This window comes from Penicillium vulpinum (assembly GCF_028829585.1).
Source record: "Penicillium vulpinum strain IBT 29486 chromosome Unknown utg000002l_segment0_segment0, whole genome shotgun sequence".
Lineage (NCBI taxonomy): Eukaryota > Fungi > Ascomycota > Eurotiomycetes > Eurotiales > Aspergillaceae > Penicillium > Penicillium vulpinum.
In genome coordinates, this window is record NW_026643242.1 from 199827 (window position 1) to 220670 (window position 20844).

The 20844-nt window shown below is 49.7% G+C and overlaps 9 protein-coding genes across 9 annotated transcripts; 5 read left to right on the forward strand and 4 right to left on the reverse strand.

The window, feature by feature from the left end:
* Positions 1-1422: 1422 nt before the first annotated feature.
* On the forward strand, positions 1423-2604 carry N7479_003149 (amphiphysin-like protein RVS161; the record flags this gene model as incomplete). The annotated part of the gene is made up of 6 exons (XM_057250846.1): positions 1423-1435; positions 1514-1564; positions 1694-1739; positions 1808-1881; positions 1945-2092; positions 2151-2604. The coding sequence occupies 6 exons, from the start codon at positions 1423-1425 to the stop codon at positions 2602-2604; spliced, it is 786 nt and encodes a 261-aa protein (XP_057110171.1).
* A 338-nt stretch (positions 2605-2942) lies between these two features.
* N7479_003150 (Peptidyl-tRNA hydrolase) lies at positions 2943-3629 on the reverse strand (the record flags this gene model as incomplete). Its single annotated transcript, XM_057250847.1, has 1 exon — positions 2943-3629. One exon carries the CDS (start codon positions 3627-3629, stop codon positions 2943-2945), a length of 687 nt encoding a protein of 228 aa, XP_057110172.1.
* Positions 3630-4389: 760 nt separating this feature from the next.
* Positions 4390-5471, forward strand: N7479_003151 (aromatic alcohol reductase; the record flags this gene model as incomplete). Its single annotated transcript, XM_057250848.1, has 3 exons — positions 4390-4428; positions 4481-4817; positions 4888-5471. 3 exons carry the CDS (start codon positions 4390-4392, stop codon positions 5469-5471), a joined length of 960 nt encoding a protein of 319 aa, XP_057110173.1.
* A 393-nt stretch (positions 5472-5864) lies between these two features.
* Positions 5865-6130, reverse strand: N7479_003152 (uncharacterized protein; the record flags this gene model as incomplete). The annotated part of the gene is made up of 2 exons (XM_057250849.1): positions 5865-6065; positions 6098-6130. The coding sequence occupies 2 exons, from the start codon at positions 6128-6130 to the stop codon at positions 5865-5867; spliced, it is 234 nt and encodes a 77-aa protein (XP_057110174.1).
* Positions 6131-6907: 777 nt separating this feature from the next.
* N7479_003153 (rRNA-binding ribosome biosynthesis protein RPF1) lies at positions 6908-8203 on the reverse strand (the record flags this gene model as incomplete). The annotated part of the gene is made up of 1 exon (XM_057250850.1): positions 6908-8203. The coding sequence occupies one exon, from the start codon at positions 8201-8203 to the stop codon at positions 6908-6910; it is 1296 nt and encodes a 431-aa protein (XP_057110175.1).
* Positions 8204-8580: 377 nt separating this feature from the next.
* N7479_003154 (glycine--tRNA ligase) lies at positions 8581-10612 on the forward strand (the record flags this gene model as incomplete). The annotated part of the gene is made up of 3 exons (XM_057250851.1): positions 8581-9862; positions 9901-10166; positions 10226-10612. 3 exons carry the CDS (start codon positions 8581-8583, stop codon positions 10610-10612), a joined length of 1935 nt encoding a protein of 644 aa, XP_057110176.1.
* Positions 10613-10842: 230 nt separating this feature from the next.
* On the forward strand, positions 10843-12990 carry N7479_003155 (uncharacterized protein; the record flags this gene model as incomplete). The annotated part of the gene is made up of 2 exons (XM_057250852.1): positions 10843-10965; positions 11050-12990. 2 exons carry the CDS (start codon positions 10843-10845, stop codon positions 12988-12990), a joined length of 2064 nt encoding a protein of 687 aa, XP_057110177.1.
* Positions 12991-13839: 849 nt separating this feature from the next.
* N7479_003156 (serine/threonine protein kinase CLA4) lies at positions 13840-18647 on the reverse strand (the record flags this gene model as incomplete). The annotated part of the gene is made up of 6 exons (XM_057250853.1): positions 13840-14349; positions 14405-16421; positions 16517-16578; positions 17252-18296; positions 18349-18463; positions 18521-18647. The coding sequence occupies 6 exons, from the start codon at positions 18645-18647 to the stop codon at positions 13840-13842; spliced, it is 3876 nt and encodes a 1291-aa protein (XP_057110178.1).
* Positions 18648-19278: 631 nt separating this feature from the next.
* On the forward strand, positions 19279-20591 carry N7479_003157 (lysophospholipid acyltransferase family protein; the record flags this gene model as incomplete). Its single annotated transcript, XM_057250854.1, has 2 exons — positions 19279-20138; positions 20204-20591. The coding sequence occupies 2 exons, from the start codon at positions 19279-19281 to the stop codon at positions 20589-20591; spliced, it is 1248 nt and encodes a 415-aa protein (XP_057110179.1).
* Positions 20592-20844: the final 253 nt, after the last annotated feature.

Below are 20844 nucleotides of genomic sequence, written 5' to 3' on the forward strand. Positions count from 1 at the left end.
GGACAGGAATCGGGACCTAAGTGAGATATCCTACACTGGAGGTTGTCTGAACCTTTGTTTTTTTTTTTCACTTTGGGTTTTCTTCTCGTTTTGATGATTCTAGTACATATTAACGATGCTTTTTGTATATACGGCTTAGGCATTTTCAATATCTGTTACATGTGACTTGCTTTCACGTAGCAAGACGCACATCGGTTATTCCAGCATACCAGGTTCGTCGCAAGGTCCTATCTCCCCTCATACGACTAAGCAGGTACCTCTATTCAACCTTCAAGTTCACAATTTACAGCCCCGAGCACTATGACATCAATGCGAAGATCGGCGCCTATCAACCGAGTGCAAGGTCCACAAGTGTCACGACGATCAGCACTTTGCAGTAGATTTAGCGATATCTTTCCAATACATCATCTAGTCAGGGCCAGTGATATCATTCAACTTGCATCTCCCGATCAAAGTTCATCATCCATGCATCTTCCACACATTAGAAAAACAAAAGGCCCCAATAGTCTGATGCAATCAAGTGTCACATACTGGACTGACATCTAATTATTCTCGCTTTCATTATTGTACATGCCTTACGTCTGTACTCCATATGCAACTCGGTAATATATGCAGCTAAAGCGGTGGATTCCAACTCTGTAACTTCCTTTCCCCCCAATCCAATAAGGAATCCCGAGAAAAACTCGAACTCAAGTCACATTTGTCATATCATTGTCATATAATTATCTGCCAAGAACCGCACATAACTCAGTTACTTAGGCATCAGCATTACAGCCTGGGCGAAGTGGATAAGAGGAATACCTATGCACATGCCATGCATATTGCGGCGGATGCAAAACCCAGCCTTACACACTATCTAGTACTATCGAAAGGGTAATTATGTTTCAAGGCGGTTTATTATCTCTCTCTTTTGATTGCTCGCCTATCAGCGTTAAAGCGGCTATATGTACCTGGTTGGAGTAGGAATGTCACAAAATGATACATATATACAATATAGGATACATGTACGGAGTGCTCCGTACCTTGGCAGGCTATACCTAGTATTACCAGTCTGTGTATCTTTGCACAAGAAAAGAAAAAACCTGAACTCTAGGAGGAACCCCTGAATAATGCAACGCTGATGTAGACTCCAGCCCTACCATACATTCATGACGTACCCGCATCCGGAAAACATGACATAAGCATATACTCAGCCACACATAGCCACACCGGTAAGGCAGATCAAATCGGTTTGGCCTTGGCATCGGGTTTAGGAACCTCCACGACTTTCCCTACAGCTTAACTCTGGAGATTATTATCAGTGGCAGTCAACTGCAGTCACCCCACGACTCACTTCTATTCCGCACCCACTTACAACCCATAACCCACCCCCAACTCCAAGCCGATCCCCATCTCCGGGTCCTCCGAAACCACACCGCCACCATGTCTTGGGCAGGTACGCCTCATCCCACCAAAACCCTCGGACTTATGAACCGGTGCCAATCCGAGCGAATCTAACCGCGTGGATGGATAGGGTTCAAGAAGAATGTCAACCGTGCGACAACGCAGGTGATGATGAAGACGGGTGAGTTTGTCGAGTTCTACCCCGCAATGAATCAAGAGATGGCGATCTCGGATTGAGCTATGCGCCACGCGCGATCTACCTGCAGCGCCATATATGTGCAATTGACCTGCTGACTCGTTACTTGTATAGGACATGTCGAGAGAACGAATGATCGCGATTATGAGATCGAGGAACGGTATGGTTGTCCCCGCTGTTGCCTAGGAATGGTTAGACCAGGACTGGAACTAATCTTGTTCTTTACAGGCGATACCGGACTATGGAGACTGCTGCGAATCGATTGCAGAAGGAGGCGAAGGGTTACCTGGATTCACTACGAGGTTGGTGACCTTTTGCTTTGCGAATTGTTGGATCTGATTGATCAGTTGGCTAACTCTTTCTAGCCATGACGGCGTCCCAAATGCGCATTGCGGAGACAATTGATGCCTTCTACGGCGATGCTGGAACAAAAGATGGTGTGAGCCGAAGCTACAAGCAGGCCGTTGAGGATCTTGATGCCGAGACTATCAAAGCTCTGGATGGACCATACCGGTAGGAGATCCTTGTTCTACTGACGAGTACACATGAGTAGTGCTGACAGAAGCCAAAGTACTACCGTCCTCGACCCCATCTCCCGATTCTGCGCCTACTTCCCCGACGTCAACGAATGCATCAAGAAACGCAACCACAAGCTACTAGACTATGACGCCATGCGCGCCAAGGTCAAGAAGCTCACTGAGAAGCCCGATAAGGACGTTACCAAGCTGCCACGGACCGAGCGCGAAGCCGAGATGGCCAAACAGGCTTACGAGCAGCTGAACGAGCAGCTCTTCACCGAACTCCCCCAGCTTATCGACCTACGTGTGCCCTACCTCGACCCCAGCTTCGAAGCTCTCGTCAAAATCCAGCTGCGCTTCTGTGCCGAAGCTTATTCCCGCATGGCGCAGGTGCAGCAGTACCTCGATGCCGAAACTCGCGACCAGTATGCTAAGGGTGATTTGGATAACCGGGTTGAGGAGGTGTTGCAGGAGATTCGCGAGTTGAGCATAGCTGGAACCGTTTGAGCTGTTCTTTTAATGAACCACTCTATTAGCATAATACCGGATGTTTCTTTGCTGCGCTGAGATCTGCGCAACAACCTCGTGCTTTTTTTCTTCTTTTCTTTGCTTTTGTCGATCAAATATCGGCAGCTATTTCCACCAGGCGTTTTCTCTGTACATGATTAATACATGAGCTGAATTGACATTGCTCTTCATCGCTTTCTTCAATTCAACGTTCCATGCCTTCGCCTGCGAATATGAAGAAATCACATAAAGCAACAATCATGATGGGGGAGGGGGCATAATTTCTATTGTACTCCAAAAAAATCCACACTATACATACACATCACCAAAGATCAATATCAGACCTTCCCCGCAGGTCTGTAAAGCTCCTCCCGAATAGTATCCACCACAGGCATCGCCGCGGCATGATAAGCCTTTAGCTCCTTATCAGTAACAGCCTTCAGCACATAATCCGAAACAGCACCCGTCTCATGTGACGTCGGACGGCCGATACCGAGACCCACGCGCAATATCGACAGATCCGCCAACGGCCCGGAAGCACTCTTACTCGCCGCAGAGCGTGGATACAACCCTTTCTTGCGCAGTGTCTCACAGATACTGATAAGACCGCGATGGCCTCGCAAACTAAATGCCTCAGGACCGCCGCGTACGACGCGCACCTTTCCTAAGGCGATGGAGAGTTCATCATGGAGGATAACGAGGGTTGTTGGGTATGTGGTTTGTGCGGGGAGGTTTGGAGTTGATGAAGACGAGCGAGTTGCGGCGACGTTCGCGATTCTTTCAAGACGGTTGGCTCGCTCTGTTGCCCATTGTTCTAGTCGGCGCACGAGGTTCGGGCCTGTTACGTTCATGTAGGATGGACTTTTCCATGTCTCGTGGTAGAGGCCTGTGTTTGGGAGGGCGGTTTCGAGGAGGGGTTTTAAGGCGTCGAGGAGGAGGTGGCCGGCGCTGTGTCGGGTGTTTTGGTAGGGGGCTGGATTCCCTATTGAGGCTATGAAGAGGAGACGGCGGGGGAGTATCTCCATATTTGTAGGGAGGAGATGACGTTTTGTGTACTTTGTACTTTGTTCAACATGTATTGTATTCTTTTTTTTTCTCTCTATTGCCATTGGTTCAGGTACGGGAGATCGTCTCGTGACTTGGCTGATATCGGGGTTAAGGAATTGCTTATCTCCATGTTTATACTCTTCTTCGGCCTCTGGTTTTAAGGACTACAACATAGGGCTTTGATAGTTTGGTCCTTGTAACCAAAGCCGTTTCAAATCCTTATCTAGTAAATCAATTCAATGCAATGGGCCAGCACATATAGTGTTCTCCTTGTTACATGTAGAATATTGATTTTAATTGCATTAGTGTTTGCGAGTCAGTACATCTCAATCCGTATACAAAGCTTTTAACAACAAACTGAAGCTCTATGTCACCGATGATGCGACATGAAAAAAAATAAATCTCATAGACGCATTAGTGTTGATTCTGTCGTAGAATAGGGCTTATAGCGAAGTATTTCTAGAACCAACTGATAGTAGAACATTCCAAAGGATTTATTCAGACATACCACAGCTACTCCTGCAAGAATCGCCCCCAATGATACGGGAATCTTTTGTTTTGAATAAGAAATTTACTAACGGTGTTAACTACATTATCTCCGTCTCGCCCTCCGGAGCCCCGAATATCTATAGGATAAAAGAACATCCTCAGTACAATCTCTGCAATTCTATCCAAAGAGAACAAGACTGCTATAATATCTATTTTCATACAAGAAAAAATTTAATCGCGCAAGTACCAATGGCTTCAAACTACATCATCAACGTTGCTATCGCCGGAGTAAGCGACATAATTTACCCATCTATAAAACACCAGCTAACAACCACAATAGGCCAGCGGTAATAGCGGTGGTATTATGACCGACGCCCTGCTCAAGACTGGCAGACATACTATCACAGCCATCACCCGGGCTGGTGGCCAGAGCAAGCTGCCAGACGGCGTGATCGTCAAGCCAGTCGACTATAGTAAGCTGGAGACTATTGTGGAGGCCCTCAAGGGCCAGGATGCACTGATAATTGCATTGAATGGGTATGCACCACCGGAAATTGATATGATGCTCATCAAAGCCGCTGGTGACGCCGGTGTACCTTGGATTTTCCCGAATGAATGGGCACCCGATACCGCGAACGAGGATCTGGCTCAAGATCTGGTGGTGTTTCAATCGAAGGGTGAGCAGCGAATCCCAGTGTAACTGCAGTTAGCATGGAAGGTCCTCTGACAATATTATTGTATCCATAGGACCGATTCGCAAAGCGATCACTGATCTAGGCAAAAGCTCCTACATTGCAGTCAACACGGGCTTCTGGTACGAATGGAGCCTGGCCATTCCATCAGCCTTCGGAATAGACTTTGCCAATCGCACTGTTACATTATTTGACGAGGGAAAGACCAAGATCTCAACTTCAACCTGGCCTCAGGTTGGCCGAACTGTTGCTAGTCTTTGTAGCATGCCAATCAAGGCCGAAGGGAACGGCGGGGCTTGCCTTGAGAACTTGAAGAATCAGATTGTATATGTTGATTCTTTCACTGTTAGCCAGATAGATATGCTGGAGTCTGTTTTTAGGGTCACCGGGATCACAGAACAGGACTGGACTATCACAAAAGAATCGGCTAAGGAGAGGTATGAGAATGGTTTGAAGGAGATGCATCAGGGTGACCGCATTGGATTTGTGAAGATGCTGTATACGCGGATCTTCTTTGATGATGGTGCTGGCAACTTCGAGTCCAAGGGCACACTGAATAGCTTGCTTGGCTTGCCGAAGGAGGATATTGATGAAGTGACCAGGGCGGCTATCGAGCGTTCGAAGACCGTTACTTGGTAGATTAGGGAGCTAAATTGGTCAGAGGAATAACTGAGTATGAATGGAAGTTTGTACGTACGTGAATTTTATGAATTGCCCTCTAAACCTATGCAAAACCGGAATAGCAACACAAATGTACGACAGGTGTCCCGCCCTGGGGCCAATGCAATCAACACTGCTAGCAAATTTACTGTTTTAGGCGGCTTTCCTGCTCCCATATCCCAGGATGAAAAGAGTTGACATTATCTCACAGGCAGATTTGTCCAGATTTCAGCGGAGATAATGTATCACTAGTAAAAGACCAACAAGTGAACAACATGCATCATGAGATATTCCAACAGGTATTTCATTTGACAAGACAACGCTGAATTGCAAAAATCCCAAAACTCAGGGTATTAGCCCGACAAATTCCAGTCAATAAGAGTCACTTTTGAAGTATGCACCTCCATTACCACAGATCTCTCTTCGCTCTACGACTATGTTCTTTGGCTGCAGATCTCTATGGGGAAAAACAGTTCGGTGGTTCTTAAGGGTGCGATTGACTATTTCTCTCAATAAACGAATGTAGTGCGATGACTGTGTTTGGCCTAGCTTATCTAGTATTCCTTGATGTATCTGTTCTTAGTCCTGGAATAGCCCAGAAACACTTGGGTTGTTATCTGGCGTTGATAGAACACCATTGATATAAGGCGTGCTATTCAAGTTTCCAAGGCACCCTGGTGGTGGTATTGTTAGTAGTTCGGTAAGAGCTTCTCTGATCTGCTAGCTGACCATCGTCTTCTTGACTGGTGTGAGCGATGGTAGTAACAAGTCGGTCCCTACATAGGATAAAATCCATAACGATGTATCTTTTCTGGGTCGACAAAGTTGGCGTAAACCTTCGACACAGAAAGCTTGCTGTTGGCTGCAACGAACGCCGTATTCTCTGCTTCTAAAGGGGGAATTGCATATCCGATCTTGACCGCGAAGCGTTCTTTTACTCGAACTACTTTAATGGCATTTGTTCGTATGCTAAGGACATCGCTCGATGTCCCAATTTCGGCAACGGTTGGTCAATGGCTGAATGCACCAAATGTGTCTAATTGATCATTAAGATAGACGCAGCGGACTTGAATGAATCAAAAAAGGATACGTTAGCCTATCATATGACAGAATATTATCAGCCTCGTTGTACGTTTTAGGAGGGACTTTCTTACTTCCAAGGTTGGCAAGGTTGCTTACTTGACGACTACTTATATTAGTGTCTTGGAGATGAAGAGCCAACGAATGTCTTTGTATAAGTAACTAATCTAGGAACAGGCGCAGCCTCTATAGCCTACAGAGTATAAATGTCCATGGAGGTTTGTAGGATACGTAAATTTTGTCCATTGCAATGAAACCAGACAAGCTTTTGGATATAACTCCCCTTGAACCCCATGCAAAACCAAGAATAACAAAATAACAACATAAAGAGACATTTACAGTTGGAAGAGAGTTCTCGTCTTCTCCATTCCACCCTTCCATTCCCACTCCTGGCCACTGGCACGCTGGATGCCCTTATCAACACGACGCAACTTCAATGTGAAACGAGGTCCAAGTTCCTGTAGACCGGTGCGGATACCTTCGGCACCCACCATTTCCTTGCCGTCAGCACCAACGACAGCCTTCTCAGTCTCACGTTTCTCACGGAAGACATAGCGGTGACGACGGACGAAGATGTAATCACGCTGATTGTGCAAAGTGACAACCTGTCGGCCCTCGAACTCTGGCTGAGGCGGGAAGAGTGAGCGGAACAAATGCGCAGTCAGAAGACCGAGAGGGGTACGGAAGTTGTTGAGGATCAGTTCGGGCCAGTGATCGGTGGCTTTGCCGTGCCCTGGAAGGCGCTTCCCTTCGATCCAGTTGCTAATGGAGAAGTGGAAAGTCGGGCCGACTGGCAAGTGCACTATCGTTAACCCAGAGGGCTTCTTCTGGTCCTCATTCAATACGACGACGGTCGTGAAATTACGGTTTGCGGCGAATTTGGAAATCTCGCGGACTGAGAACTTGTGCGAGTACCGGTGTGCGTTACGTCGGATATACACGCTGTTCGGGAAGATATCGGTCAGGGTCTCGGCTTGGTCGTGGAGGGTAGAGTTGAGGCCGGTGGTGATAAGGATTTTCGGGGTGGGTGGGGGTCCCTCGGTGAAGAGTGTAGGGAATTTGGCGGCCAATGCTTCAGGAGCAAGGCTGAGGTTTGTGCTCCGTGTGGACTGGGTAGGACTTGTGGCACGCTCTGTCGGGTTTGGGAGAGTGGACTTCTTCCGGCCACGGCTGGCTTTTTCGTCGTCGGCTTTTTCCTCATCCTCATCCTCATCTTCACTGTTGTCTGATTCGAGCATACTGTCGACTGACTCATTGTCGGACTCCGGAGCCTCACTGTCATCCTCGCCCTCTTCCAATGGCCGATTGAGCTCGTCATCTTCTTCTTTCTTGGCGCGCTTGATGCGCTCAACGTCAACACTCAATCCCAGGCCGGTTTCATCGGTGTCGTTGTCGGGTTCGTTCCAGACACGTTTCCGCTCGAGGGTCAGAGGAATGTTGCGGCGAAGTCGTTCTTCCTTCAACTGGGGATTCTTGGATTCTTCTTTCTTGAAAGCGTAGCGCTCCTCTCGGCGCGCAGCATCTTTGGCTCTCTTGCGCTTGACATGGTTCATCTTCCGGCGTATCTTGTTGCCGGTTTTAATATCACCCATAACGCCCGGAGGCGGTCCTGATCGGCCGATGGGACCCATTTTTGAAAGCTGAGAGGGTAGAGTGCTGCTGTTGAAGGTCAATGGAAAATGTAAAGATCGCCGAGAAATAAATTATCTCGGACAATTGTTTCCCCGGAGCGACAATCTGCGATTCGACCCTTGTGACTTGGGGACCTCCTTTTGAAGGAAAATAAATAAAAAGAAAAAGAAAAATACCGAGCCAATTGATTGCTCTCTCTCGTTCTATACTCATTATCTTTTGTCCTCTCGGTGGTGTCTGAGGGGCTGCGTAGTGGATGACTCAATTGCCGCGTCTGCGATTCCCCCCCCGCTCTTTTCTTTCCCCTCCGTCTTTCTTTCGGACTCAGTTTAGGACCTACACCCCTCCCCCGAAGACCTCTAAACGAAACGCAAAGATGGCCACCGTCAACACCAAGACTGGCCAGTCCGTCGACCGCACGGTGCTGGACTCCATGCTCCGCCGCCGCATGTTCTACACCCCCTCCTTCGAAATTTACGGTGGTGTGTCTGGTCTGTATGACTATGGTCCACCTGGAACCGCCCTGATCGCCAACATGACCGACCTGTGGCGCAAGCACTTCGTGCTCGAGGAGGATATGCTCGAGGTCGACACCACCATGTTGACCCCCCACGAGATCCTCAAGACCAGTGGGCATGTGGATAAGTTCGCCGACTGGATGTGCAAGGACCCCAAGACTGGCGAGATCTTCCGTGCCGATCACTTGGTTGAGGAAGTGCTCGAGGCCCGTCTTAAGGGAGACAAGCAGGCGCGTGGCGAGAAGGTTGTGGTGGACGAGGAGAAGGAGGCCAAGAAGAAGAGAAAGGCCAAGGGCACTGAGGCTAAGAAGCTGGACGATGCCCTGGTCAAGGAGTACGAGGAGACCCTCGCACAGATCGACAACTTCGGTGGCCCCGAGTTGGAGCAGCTCATCAAGAAGCATGACATCCGTAACCCCATCACTGGCGGTGAGGTGCTGCCTCCGGTCTCTTTCAACCTCATGTTCCAGACCTCTATTGGCCCCAGCGCCAACATGCCTGGCTACCTGCGTCCCGAGACCGCCCAGGGTCAATTCCTGAACTTCGCTAAGCTCCTGGAGTTCAACCAGCAGTCGATGCCATTCGCCTCTGCCTCCATTGGCAAGTCATTCCGTAACGAGATTTCCCCGCGTGCGGGACTCCTGCGTGTGCGCGAGTTCCTCATGGCTGAGATTGAGCACTACGTCGACCCAGAGGGTGGCAAGAAGCACGCTCGCTTCCATGAGGTCAAGGATACTGAGATGTCCTTGCTCAACCGTAACGTGCAGCTGTCCGGAAGCACCCAGCTGACCAAGATGACCATCGGCGAGGCTGTTGAGACTGGACTGGTCGATAACGAGACTCTGGGCTATTTCTTGGCCCGCATTCAGTCCTTCCTGTTGAAGCTGGGTGTTGACCCCACCAAGCTGCGCTTCCGTCAGCACATGGCCAATGAGATGGCTCACTACGCTACTGACTGCTGGGATGCCGAGTTGCACACCAGCTACGGTTGGATCGAGTGTGTCGGTTGCGCTGACCGCTCCGCTTACGATCTGACTGTCCACAAGGAAAAGACCGGTGCCCCTCTCGTGGTGCGCCAGGCCCGTGCCGAGCCTCTGCGTATCGAGGAGTACCAGATTAACCTCGAGAAGAAGAAGTTCGGTCCCCGATTCAAAAGGACGCCAAGACCGTCGAGACAGCTATTGAGGCCCTGTCCCAGGAGCTGCGCGAGAAGCTGTCTCTTGATCTCGAGAAGGATGGCAAGATTGAGGTTGATGTTGAGGGTGTTGGATCTGGCAAGGTTGAGATCGAGAAGGACCTGATCAAGATTGAGAAGCGTACTCGTGTTGAGAATGTCCGCGAGTACACCCCCAACGTGATCGAACCCTCCTTCGGTATTGGACGTATTCTGTACAGTATTATTGAGCACTCCTACTGGTCTCGCGCCGGTGACGAGACTCGTGGCGTAAGTTTTCCTTTCTCTCTTTTTTTGGCATGAATGTTGGTACTGACGATACTCTATAGGTCCTTTCTTTCCCTCCTGCTGTTGCCCCCACAAAGGTCCTGCTGGTTCCCCTTTCCACCCATGCCTCTTTCAAGCCTCTGACCCAGCGTCTGACCGCGAAGCTGCGCAAGGCCGGTGTCTCCAACCGTGTCGATGACTCTTCTGCCAGTATCGGCAAGCGTTACTCCCGCAACGACGAGCTGGGCACACCCTTCGGTATCACTGTGGATTTCCAGTCCGTTCAGGACAACACCTTTACCCTGCGCGACCGCGATAGCACCAAGCAGGTCCGTGCCAGTGAGGAGGATATCCTCCAGGCTGTCAAGTCGCTTGTTGAGGGCGACGAGACATGGGAGGATATCCGCAAGCGCCTGCCCGAATTCACTTCCCAGGAAATCGAGGCTTAGAATGCTTAGAATGCATGATAAAATACTATTTACTTTTTTTTAGTTTCGTATTGTTCCAATATCAATTAAAGTAGAACAGGTAGAACAGTCGCATCGCAGATCCATACAATATAGTTTTCATTCATCACGCTAACCAGGCATGGCATGCCCAGCCAGATCCGGGCCACCGTGCCAAGAATCCGGGGGACCTCCGTCATCTGTCCTCTTACCACTCTACTTTGTCAACAACAATGGCTCCCACAGTACACTCCGCCAAATTGACACTCTCATGTCCGCTCTTCGCTGCGGAATTTGACCCGCGCAACAACGGTCGACTGCTAGTCGGCGGCGGAGGTGGCGAAGGGCGCAGCGGAGTTGGAAACAAGATCGCAAGTCCCACCATTTCGAGAAAACACCCTGTCTAAACATGAAAATGCTAATTGTTGTTTTCTGTATAGTCTCTGATTGACACATCTCGCCGTGACAAGATTACTGAGACCGTTGATTTAAAGCTATCGCGCGATGAAGATTCAGTAACATCCCTGGCTGCGGCCCCGCTGGCTGGCGACGAGGTGGACTCGCTTGTTGCTCTGGCCGGTATAAATAGCTCTGTAGAGCAACAGAAAAAGAATAACAATCAACATCTTCGCGCATTCCGGTTTGAGGTGCCGCGGAAGACCACCGCTGCTACTGCTTCGAAGATACAAAGCGCGGAAGGCAGCGCGAAGGACGAGAAGGCGAAAAAAGGCACCAAGTCCGAGGAAGTGGTTATGCCCGGGAAGGCTACAGCTTTATCGCAAGCATCACTCTTCCGAACGAAGAGCAGGCCAGGCGCTTCAGATACATACCAGCGAGTGACGAGACTTTCGCCGTGGCCGAAAGGGCAGGATAGCAATGAGAAGCACACGCGGATCGGAGCCGTTGCGACGGGACTCGCACCATCCGGCGAGATTGTGTTCTTCCGCGTCACAGAGACTCCCGGCGAGAAGGATATCATTGGCCGCATCCAATTAAGTGGTAATGAAGAGGCCGAGGATCTGGACTTTGTCAGCCTCGAACACGACTTAGAAAAGACCGACGATGCACGCGGCCGGTTCCTTGTGGCATATACCAACGGCCCAGACGTCATGGTAGGCGAGATATCGTCCTCTAACCGCTCCAACAGCTCCCCCGAGGTCCGCTCTGTTTATACCATTCCTCTGCCCGCTAGCGGAGCCCGCACGGCACGGCCTAAGTTCCGCGCACTGCGATTCCTCTCGCCTAGAGTCCTGCTTCTCCTCCAAAACGCCCCAAACCGCAGCGGCAGCTCACTCGTCCTCCTTCAAATCCCCAGCGGCAAATCGGGCAAGTCCAAAATTCTACGACATCGCAAGCTCCCCGGAACCGTGAAGATCGGCCTAGGACTCGATATCTGCCAACTCGGAACAAATCCGCAAGGTCAACAACAAACCGTGATAGCAGTCAGCGGCAGTGACAACTCCATCCCTCTATTTACCCTGGATTATGGACCAAACCGCGGCTACAGCAACTTCCGCCCCTACACTACCCTCCGCGATGTGCATCCTTTCTCAATGACAAAACTCACCTTCTCAACCTTCATCGCGCCCCCAAACCCAGTAACCTCAGACGTCGGCCCACAGAACATAAAGCTCGCCTCTGTTAGCATGGGCAACACAGTTGTTGTACACACATTCCCACTATCCCCCTTCCCAGCATCCTCCCGCACCCCACGCTACGTCCTCGTCACCCCGGGCCCCGCCGAGATCTGGGAACTAGTCTACAGCATCATCGTCCTACTATTCTCCATATCCGCAATCTGTCTCGCAATGCTTGCCTTCTCCGAAATCCGCGGCGGAACCCCGCCTGTCCTTGGCGCCAAAGAGTGGCTCCCAGATAGTATCCGCGGAGCTATTGCACGGGAATACGTCCTCCCCCCACGGGATAAGCTGACGTATTTCGATACACTTCTTGCACCCCATGAAAGCGGCAGTGATACCGATATCCCAGTGGCGACCATTACACCCACAGACTCGCAGATCGAATCCCTCCGCGAAATCCTGGACCGCGTACACCGCGCCGGCGCCGCACCAGCTGATCTGGAACCTGTCGCGCCGCAGTCCGTCTCTGTCATCGTGCGGTGCGGTGAAGGACAAAACGCCGAGCAGAGCGTGATTGTTGAGACTGCTGCGTCTGTGTCTGCAAATGATTCTGAGCAGTCCGAGGAGGAGAAATTGAAAGCTTGGAAGGATCTTTCTGCATCTGAGCAGAGTGTTTGGAAGCAGAGGCTTGTAGATGCGGGACGTTGGACGGCTTCTGAGGGGGAGAGTGTTCTTATTGGGATTTTGTTTAGTGAGGCTTGTGGGGGATTGGGGAGGGCTGTGAGAGAGGAGTTGCCTTGATTTCTTTTTCTCTTGGATTGGGAGTTGGTTTCTTTTGTGCTGAATGTATGAATTGTTATATACTAGTTTTACGCTTGTCAATGATATATTAGATCTTATTTGATGTTTGCGTCCTGTCGATCTTGCTATCACACTGTACGGAGTAGAGGAATAAAATATATTGAAAAGATAGTGAAAAATGGCGTCAGAGTGGTATCTGAAATGTGACCTCTCTCATATAATCTCTACATATGTATGTAGCCAGCCGGACATCTAGATTCCCCCAAGCCCTAAGTATATTGTCTCATAAATTCGAGTCAGATAAGTTATCAACCATGTATAGAATCGAATTTATAAGGTTATATGAAGACATGCATTTGTTTGGTATCCTTTTGGACGACTGGCTGGGTACCTGAACATGGCACAAAGAGCCCAAGGTTACATACACCGATCGTAGTGCACGCCGATTCTTCTTGATAAAGAAACCGAGTCGAGTCACATTGGATGCTAAACTATTCTTCGCTTTTGTGCAAGGACACATAATACAGTGTAATTTGCAAATCGTGAACGTCATAGGAGGGGGACATGGTATGTGTTTTTGTGCAAGCATTGAAGGGAAATTGGAATGCGGAAAAAGAAAAACAGATAAAACGCCAGATTATCCACGCCCAGGGTTGTGTATGATAAGTAAGGAGAGCAGAGCGGCAATGATATCTCCAACGAAGAGTGCAGTAAAGGAGAGGGAGAAAGAAGCACATGGGGACAGAGTGATTCGTGCAAGGATGAGAGTGGAACATGGACCTCTAAACGAATATGCGTAAATGGGACCCAGATGGTAATGAAGAGCAGAACAGAAACCTCGGTTCGTTACTAGTTTGTAGATTTCTTCCAGAGGAGCAGCTCAGCCAGACTAGCCAGACTGCATCCAGTCTGCAGGAATTCGTGGGCGAGAAGCTCGTCGGCGGAAGCGCGGCTGTGGACATCGACGCATAGGCAAACGCTCAGGAAAGACTTGAGCTCCTTGCTGAGTTTCTCGGGCTTCTTGAGACGGGGGGTTCCGTTGGTGGCAATAAGATAGAGCGCCTTCAGGGGCTCTTCATTCAGGTAGGGAGGCTCGGACTCAATCATTTCGATAGCCATAATACCCAGCGACCAACAGTCAACCTTGGGGCCGTACTCCTTCTGCTTGACAACTTCGGGTGCCATCCAGTAAGGGGTGCCGACCATGGTGGCACGCTTACTCTTGTGTTCGGTCAGCTTGGCGCAGAAGCCGAAATCAGTAATCTTGACGTGGCCAACACGGTCGAGAAGGACGTTGTCACTCTTGATATCACGGTGGATGATGCTCTGGTTGTGCAGATGGGCGAGGCCCTTGCAAGTCTTTTTGGTAAAGCGTTAGTAATGGGATTAAAACAACTATTGGATGAAAGCATACCTCAGTACAAATTGTTGCGATCTGACCTTCACTAATTACTGGGTTATTGTCAATCACATCAGTCAACGCACCGCCCTCCATGAACTCCATGACAACCCAAAGTTCATTGCTTGATTCCTGCAAGAATGAGTCGAGGAAGTTCACAATATTCGGGTGCTGGCTGTCCTTCATGACGATAATCTCGTTGACGATCAACTCCTTTCGGGGTTGGCTGCGTAAGTCCATCTGCTTGATGGCCACCTGGCAGCGTGGGCCATATGTCCGGAAAAGCTCGTGGGCAACACCTGAAGGTGGGTTTTCCTTAACCCGCGCCACATACACGGATCCAGATGCACCCTGCCCAATCTTACGCTGCTTGCTGTAAGACTCATTCGGATTGTCCTTGGACACGACGGACCTCAGTCGTTCCATGACCTCGTTCTCTGACATGGCTGACATGCGCACCTCCTTCTGGCGTGGCTGATTTGTCTTCTTCGTAAGAGCAGCCTCGGCTTGGCGGACGCCATCGGGAACGGTCTGCTTATTCCCGTTTTGCTTGTTGGCAATGTTCAGCGGCTTCACAGCTTGAACGGGGGCCGGCAGGCGTGTCGGAGGGGGCCCAGCCTGTCCTTTGGAACCGTTTTGCTGAGGGCGGTTGGCTGAGCCTGGGGCCCGAGGGTCATTGGGAGGATAGCGAGAACTTGGAGAGCCCTGGCGGTCATCGGTACGGAGAGCAGCTGGTGCTCGGGGGGTGCTTTGTCCATAAGGACTCTGCGACGGTGGTGCCGGTGCGGGACGTTGTGCGGTGAGCTGCCGAGGGTCTTGCTGGCGAGCAGTAGATCCTGGAGCCTGAGGGGCCGGCCGGCTTGGTTGATAACGGCTATTCTGTGACGGCTCGTCGCCGCCATATCCACCAAGCTCCTGTTGAGCCATAGGAGTACGGCCCTTCGGGATGGATGCATTGTAAGCATCTTGCTCCTCCTTGGCACGACGTTCCTCCTCTACGCGACGACGCTCTTGGTCGGCCATTTCTTTCATCCGTTCAACTTGCTGCTGGTGGTCTGTCGCACGGTCTGCCTGTCCGATTGAAGATGACGCAGAGCGCATAGAGCCGTCAGATTGTTTCGACTGGGTGCTATCAAGGCGCTGCATAGGCCCTGGCGGAGGAGGACGCGGGGGTGCAATGGAGCTCCCAACACTATTACCGTATGCCTTGGGTTGACCATTGGGCGGGGGGCTGATTCCAGCGTAGTATTGCGGGTTCTGCTCGCGCATCTTGATATCTGAGTAAAACTCAAGAACCTCGATGACGGCCTGAGGGTTCTTCTTGTAGTCTTCCTTTGTGATAGCTGAAGATGTCAAAAGCTTCTCCCACTCTGGAGGCAAGCCTACAAAGGCGCCCGTATTTGGGTCAAATCCGACGTGGACACGGTGGCTGAAGTTTGTCGGGTTGCTGACACCACCCATGCCAGGGCAGCGCTCGTAAATCTTGTCGATCCACTCATAGATTTCATCATCAGATTTGACTTCGCAAGTGATGGTTTTGGTGGGTAGATCACGGGCAAGAAGTGCGGCTTTGGTGTTTGCATCCTTCGGGTTTGCCAACCGAGTGACCTCAAAGGCCATCTTGGAATCCTCGGAGCGAGCGACAGCGGTGACCGAGGACAAAGGGAAGGTAATCACTACTTTGCCAGAATCACTCTTTAAAAATTCGAGTTTATATTCGCGCAAAATCAAGTAACGAGTATTCCAGGTCGCCAAGAATTTGTCCTCTTTGCAGCGGACAGTGCCTTCTTTGATGATCGAGATTCCATTTTGACTGGTGTTACTCCGAGACATAGCCAGCGAAGGGCTACTGGTGTTGGGGAAAAGCGAAAGGTTTGCGGATGATTGACCTGGTGTGATCGGAGAGTCCAAGCTCATCTGACCAAAAGAGGTGGTTGTATTGTTGGTGGGCAAAGTCAACTTTGGGGGTCGGTCGGTAGGGGGCCGGGGAGCTGGCCCCGGATTCATGAACTGCTCTGGCGCATACATGTTGCTTTGGAAGGTGAGTAAAAAAAAAGTCCCCAGATTCGGGGTAAGATGGTATGGTTACGTACCCTCCATAGGAAGCCATTGTTCAAGGGATTTCACAGGTCGCGCAGGGGGTAGCAGAGAGGGGATGGTAAACGAATGCGCCGAGACCTCCTGAGGCCCTCAAGACAAGTTAACGTTACTAGACGCGAATCAGCAACTGCATTCAAGAAAAGAATGATTCCCAGAACGATTCTCGATCTTCTAATTTTTTCAAAGTGATCACCCAAACAAACGAATTTCCCAAAACAAAGGGAGAGTAGGGTAGTATCGAGGGAATCGAAGGAGGGGTAGAAATGGGGGTGTGTACCGTTTTTTTGTTAAGAATCAAGAGCGGTCCTCGCACTGCGAGGATGCTCAAGAATAAAAACAATATCAGATGTAAAAAAAAGAACAAAAAAAGAAGAATCACAGTTGGGAGAAGGGGAAGAAAGGAAAGGGGTCCCCTGAGATAGGGAAGAGTACTTTAGAAGTTCATCTACAGAAAACAAGCCTCTGCCAATCAGATTGGTTTATATGAGAGGATTGGGATCCACGGTCTTCCTTTATATAATGTTATACTTGTATTCTTTATTATGTTGTATGTTTAGGTGTATATAGGTATGTAGTTTATTATAACTATATATTATATATCTCATTTTACTCCGTACGGTGTAGTCTTGTTCTAGGTAGGTTATTATATGTATCATATTAGTCTTATTCTTATATCCATTAAACATTAAAGAAAAGTACTCCGTATAGTACTATTATATAGATATAGAATACTATTATACACATTATAATATACAATTATACCTCTCCAAATGGATGATTGAATTTCAATAATCCATTCAATCCACCAACCCATCCCTCATGGGCTTCACATCCCATACTTCTTCGCATCACACTGGGTACACCACCTTGCCACTCATTCTTCCCATGCCTCATCTCCTCATTCCAAACTCGGACCTCCATACCAACTCCCATCCCTTGGCCTAAATGAACTCCGTCCAGACTGACTTCCAGTTCGCGCCCACGGTTCTTTTCGCTTAGCCGTAGTGTGATGGGGGTGCTGGATGGGAGAACCAATGGTCGGAAACTGAGACTACGCGCGCAAATCGGCGTCAAAAGAATGGACGGGACTAGTGGATGCACAATACTACCCCCGCTACTCAGGCTGTAGGCTGTACTTCCAGTTGGCGTTGAAATTATTATTCCATCTGCCACAGCCTCGGTCAGGAACCGCCCACCAACAAACACATCTACCACAGCCAAGTGTGGTTCCTTGCCACGGTGGATGAGTAGCTCATTCATCACATATACCCCCTGGCCCTGGTCGGTCTTGGTCCGGATAGGCGTCGTTTCGGTTCCGTCGGCAGCAAACAGTCCTACTTTCAACCGATTGCGCATCAGAATGCGTGCCCCGCGCGTAGAGCCCATAGATTTGCCCCGAACGGAGGACCATCCGGTCGGCCCCATCTCAATTTCCTGTTCTGTAAGTGCCGCCCCCGGAGGATCTTCCAACACAGGGGTCCGATCCCCTGCCCCAGCTCCAGACATGTAGACTTCTCGGAAAGCCCGCTTAAATTCAGAAAACTTCCACTCACTCAAGAAGCCCAGTGTACCCATACTGAATGATAGAACGGGAGGAACGTTTGAGCAGGTCGCGAAGAGCGACGCTGCATGTAGAATTGTGCCATCACCACCCAGAGTCACCGTGAGGTCAACTTTATCGTGAAGTGCGGTGGTTTTCTCACCAAGAGAAACCGAATAAACGGGAAAAGAGAGCGACGAATGTACTTCAGCTGCGGTCTTTGACTCCAGAATTACCGAGATAGATGGGTATGTAGAGGAAACATGACTCATAGATGTCAGCCTTATGCCAAGTCCCTATGGGCATGTCTCGATCGTACTTAACGAATTCAATCAGAGAATCGGTAACCGCCGGGGCACAGTCCTTGCGCACAAGGAAGATATTTCGTGGCGGTGCTGGCCACTGAAGACACAATAACTCTCCATCACAGGATTCTGAGAAAACCCATTAGGTTTCGAGCTAATAAAACAGGCCCAATTGGACAGCCACACCTTGGTATTTTGGTATTAAGCGCTGAGACAAAGAACCGATATCTTTGATCTCGTGACGTGGTTGAGACGTGGAAAAATGCTGGCGCAAGGCGAGGCGGGGACTCCTGCGGAAAATAGTGCGTAGCATGTTGTAAGGGAGGTCGTAGGCCTATTGACACTGGTCATATGTATCAGCCAAGAGGACTCCAATCAGGAGGATTCAAGTTGGGTTGGCGCTCACATCAACACGACATCTTTCGGCCCAAGCTAGGAACTGATGGTGAGCTGACTCAATAGTTGGCTTTATAGAGTAAGGATCTCAGTGGGATCTCAGACGAATCATAAAAAAGGAGAGTTGTCCAGTAAATAATAAGGAGCTCGCTTTGCACATCGATTGGAGGTGACGTTATGAGGCTGTGACCGTCACTTTCGGGGGATCCACGAAATCCGCCTAATTTCCCCCTCCAACTATCCAATTGTCCCAACTATCCAGCTCTCAAACACTTAACCCTTTTGATTCTACAATCTATTTTCATTATAATTTTCTTCTTTCCCCCAGGACATGGCAAATTATTTCATCTTCTAGCTTCTGTCTAGCTTCTATTACATTCTGAGCCCACACCATCGATTACCACTATCTCCGCATCCGACCGGACCGTTTCTGCGTGTGGGCTCTGTACAGCTGTAGAAGCATTCGCTAGCTTCCAGCCTAATACTTGAATTTCGACCCCAGCTCCCAGTCCCTAGAACAGGGATCTCCGCATCTCCAAATCCCCACCATGGAGGCTGCCGAGGTTCGACAGCGCAAGCCACCGGCCGCCAAGGATCCCGGGGAGCTTCAAAAGCTCTCAACCAAACCACCTTCCGAACCCCGTCTCAAACATGGCATTCCCATGCAATTACTGCGCTCGCTTCTGCTGATAACATGGGTGGATTGCTGTATTGTGGCGATCTGTGCGACGCAATTAATCGGTGCCCCGCTGTATCTGATCAACAGATATTACTATTATTCGTATATGGCATATACAAAACAATGTTTTGGACTGGTTCTCACTGCTGTCACCCAATGGAGCTCCCCGACCCTCTTCCGGGTCAGTGGTGATGCTAGCGTGCGTGGGCAAATCCATCTATCGAAAGATGGATTGCTGGAAACCAGGTTCCCCGAGCGTCTCGTCGCGATCTCGAATCACCAGGTTTACACTGATTGGGTCTACCTCTGGTGGGTTGCGTACACCAATCAAATGCATGGTCGTATCTTTATCATTCTGAAAGAGTCGCTCAAGTATATCCCTTTCGTGGGCACTGGCATGATGTTCTACGGTTTTATCTTCATGGCTCGCAAGTGGATGGCCGACAAGCCAAGGCTTCAGCATCGTTTGGAGAAGCTGAAGACAGTTTACACCGGCTCCAACTCAGCCCGCCCGCAGTACGATCCCATGTGGCTGCTAATCTTCCCTGAGGGGACAAATTTGTCTATCAATACCAAGGGACGCAGCGATGTTTGGTCAAAGAAACAGGGACTGCCTTCATTCAAACACATGATTCTTCCGCGGTCTACAGGGCTGTTCTTCTGTCTCCAGCAGCTGCGGGGAACCGTAGACTGGGTATATGACTGCACCATAGCCTATGAAGGACCACCGTATGTTTCCCCCCATCTCTCCCTTTTTCCACTTACTAGGACGATACTTACAAGTTGGTCTATAGAAAGGGAAGCTATCCTGATAAATACTTCACTCTCCGCTCCACATATTTGCAAGGACGACCACCGACATCAGTTAACATGCATTGGAGACGCTTCCAGGTCTCAAAAATTCCTCTTGATGACCAGAAAGAGTTTGAGGACTGGCTGGTAGCACGCTGGGCTGAGAAGGACCAACTTATGGATCAGTACTTCGAAACTGGCCGCTTCCCATCCGAATTGGCCGGCTCGATCAAAGCTGATCATGCAGTAGATGGCCAGCAGGTTGCTGCTTCAGCTGGGTATGTCGAGTCATATGCTCGCTTGCGTCACTGGAGTGAGCTTGGTCTTATCTTTGTGGTGCTAGTCGGTCTTGCTTTCTTCTGCAAATTTGTAACAAGCTGGGCTCAGTGATGTGAATACCACACCTATAAATTCCATTAGTAGATTTAGTGAATGCCATATTCTCCATTTATGTTGTTCTATTTTATTCAGAAATCTTTATAAAATAATAATTCGATAGGTCAGAAAAAAGGTGAATGGATGCATTTCTTGTTGATTGTATGCGGTGTGGCGGCCTGTGGCTGTGCGACCAAGCCACTCCAATCGTTCAATTCTCACCTTCTCATCGCCGCGCTGTTAGTCTCCGAGAAGTCACTTTTTCGCG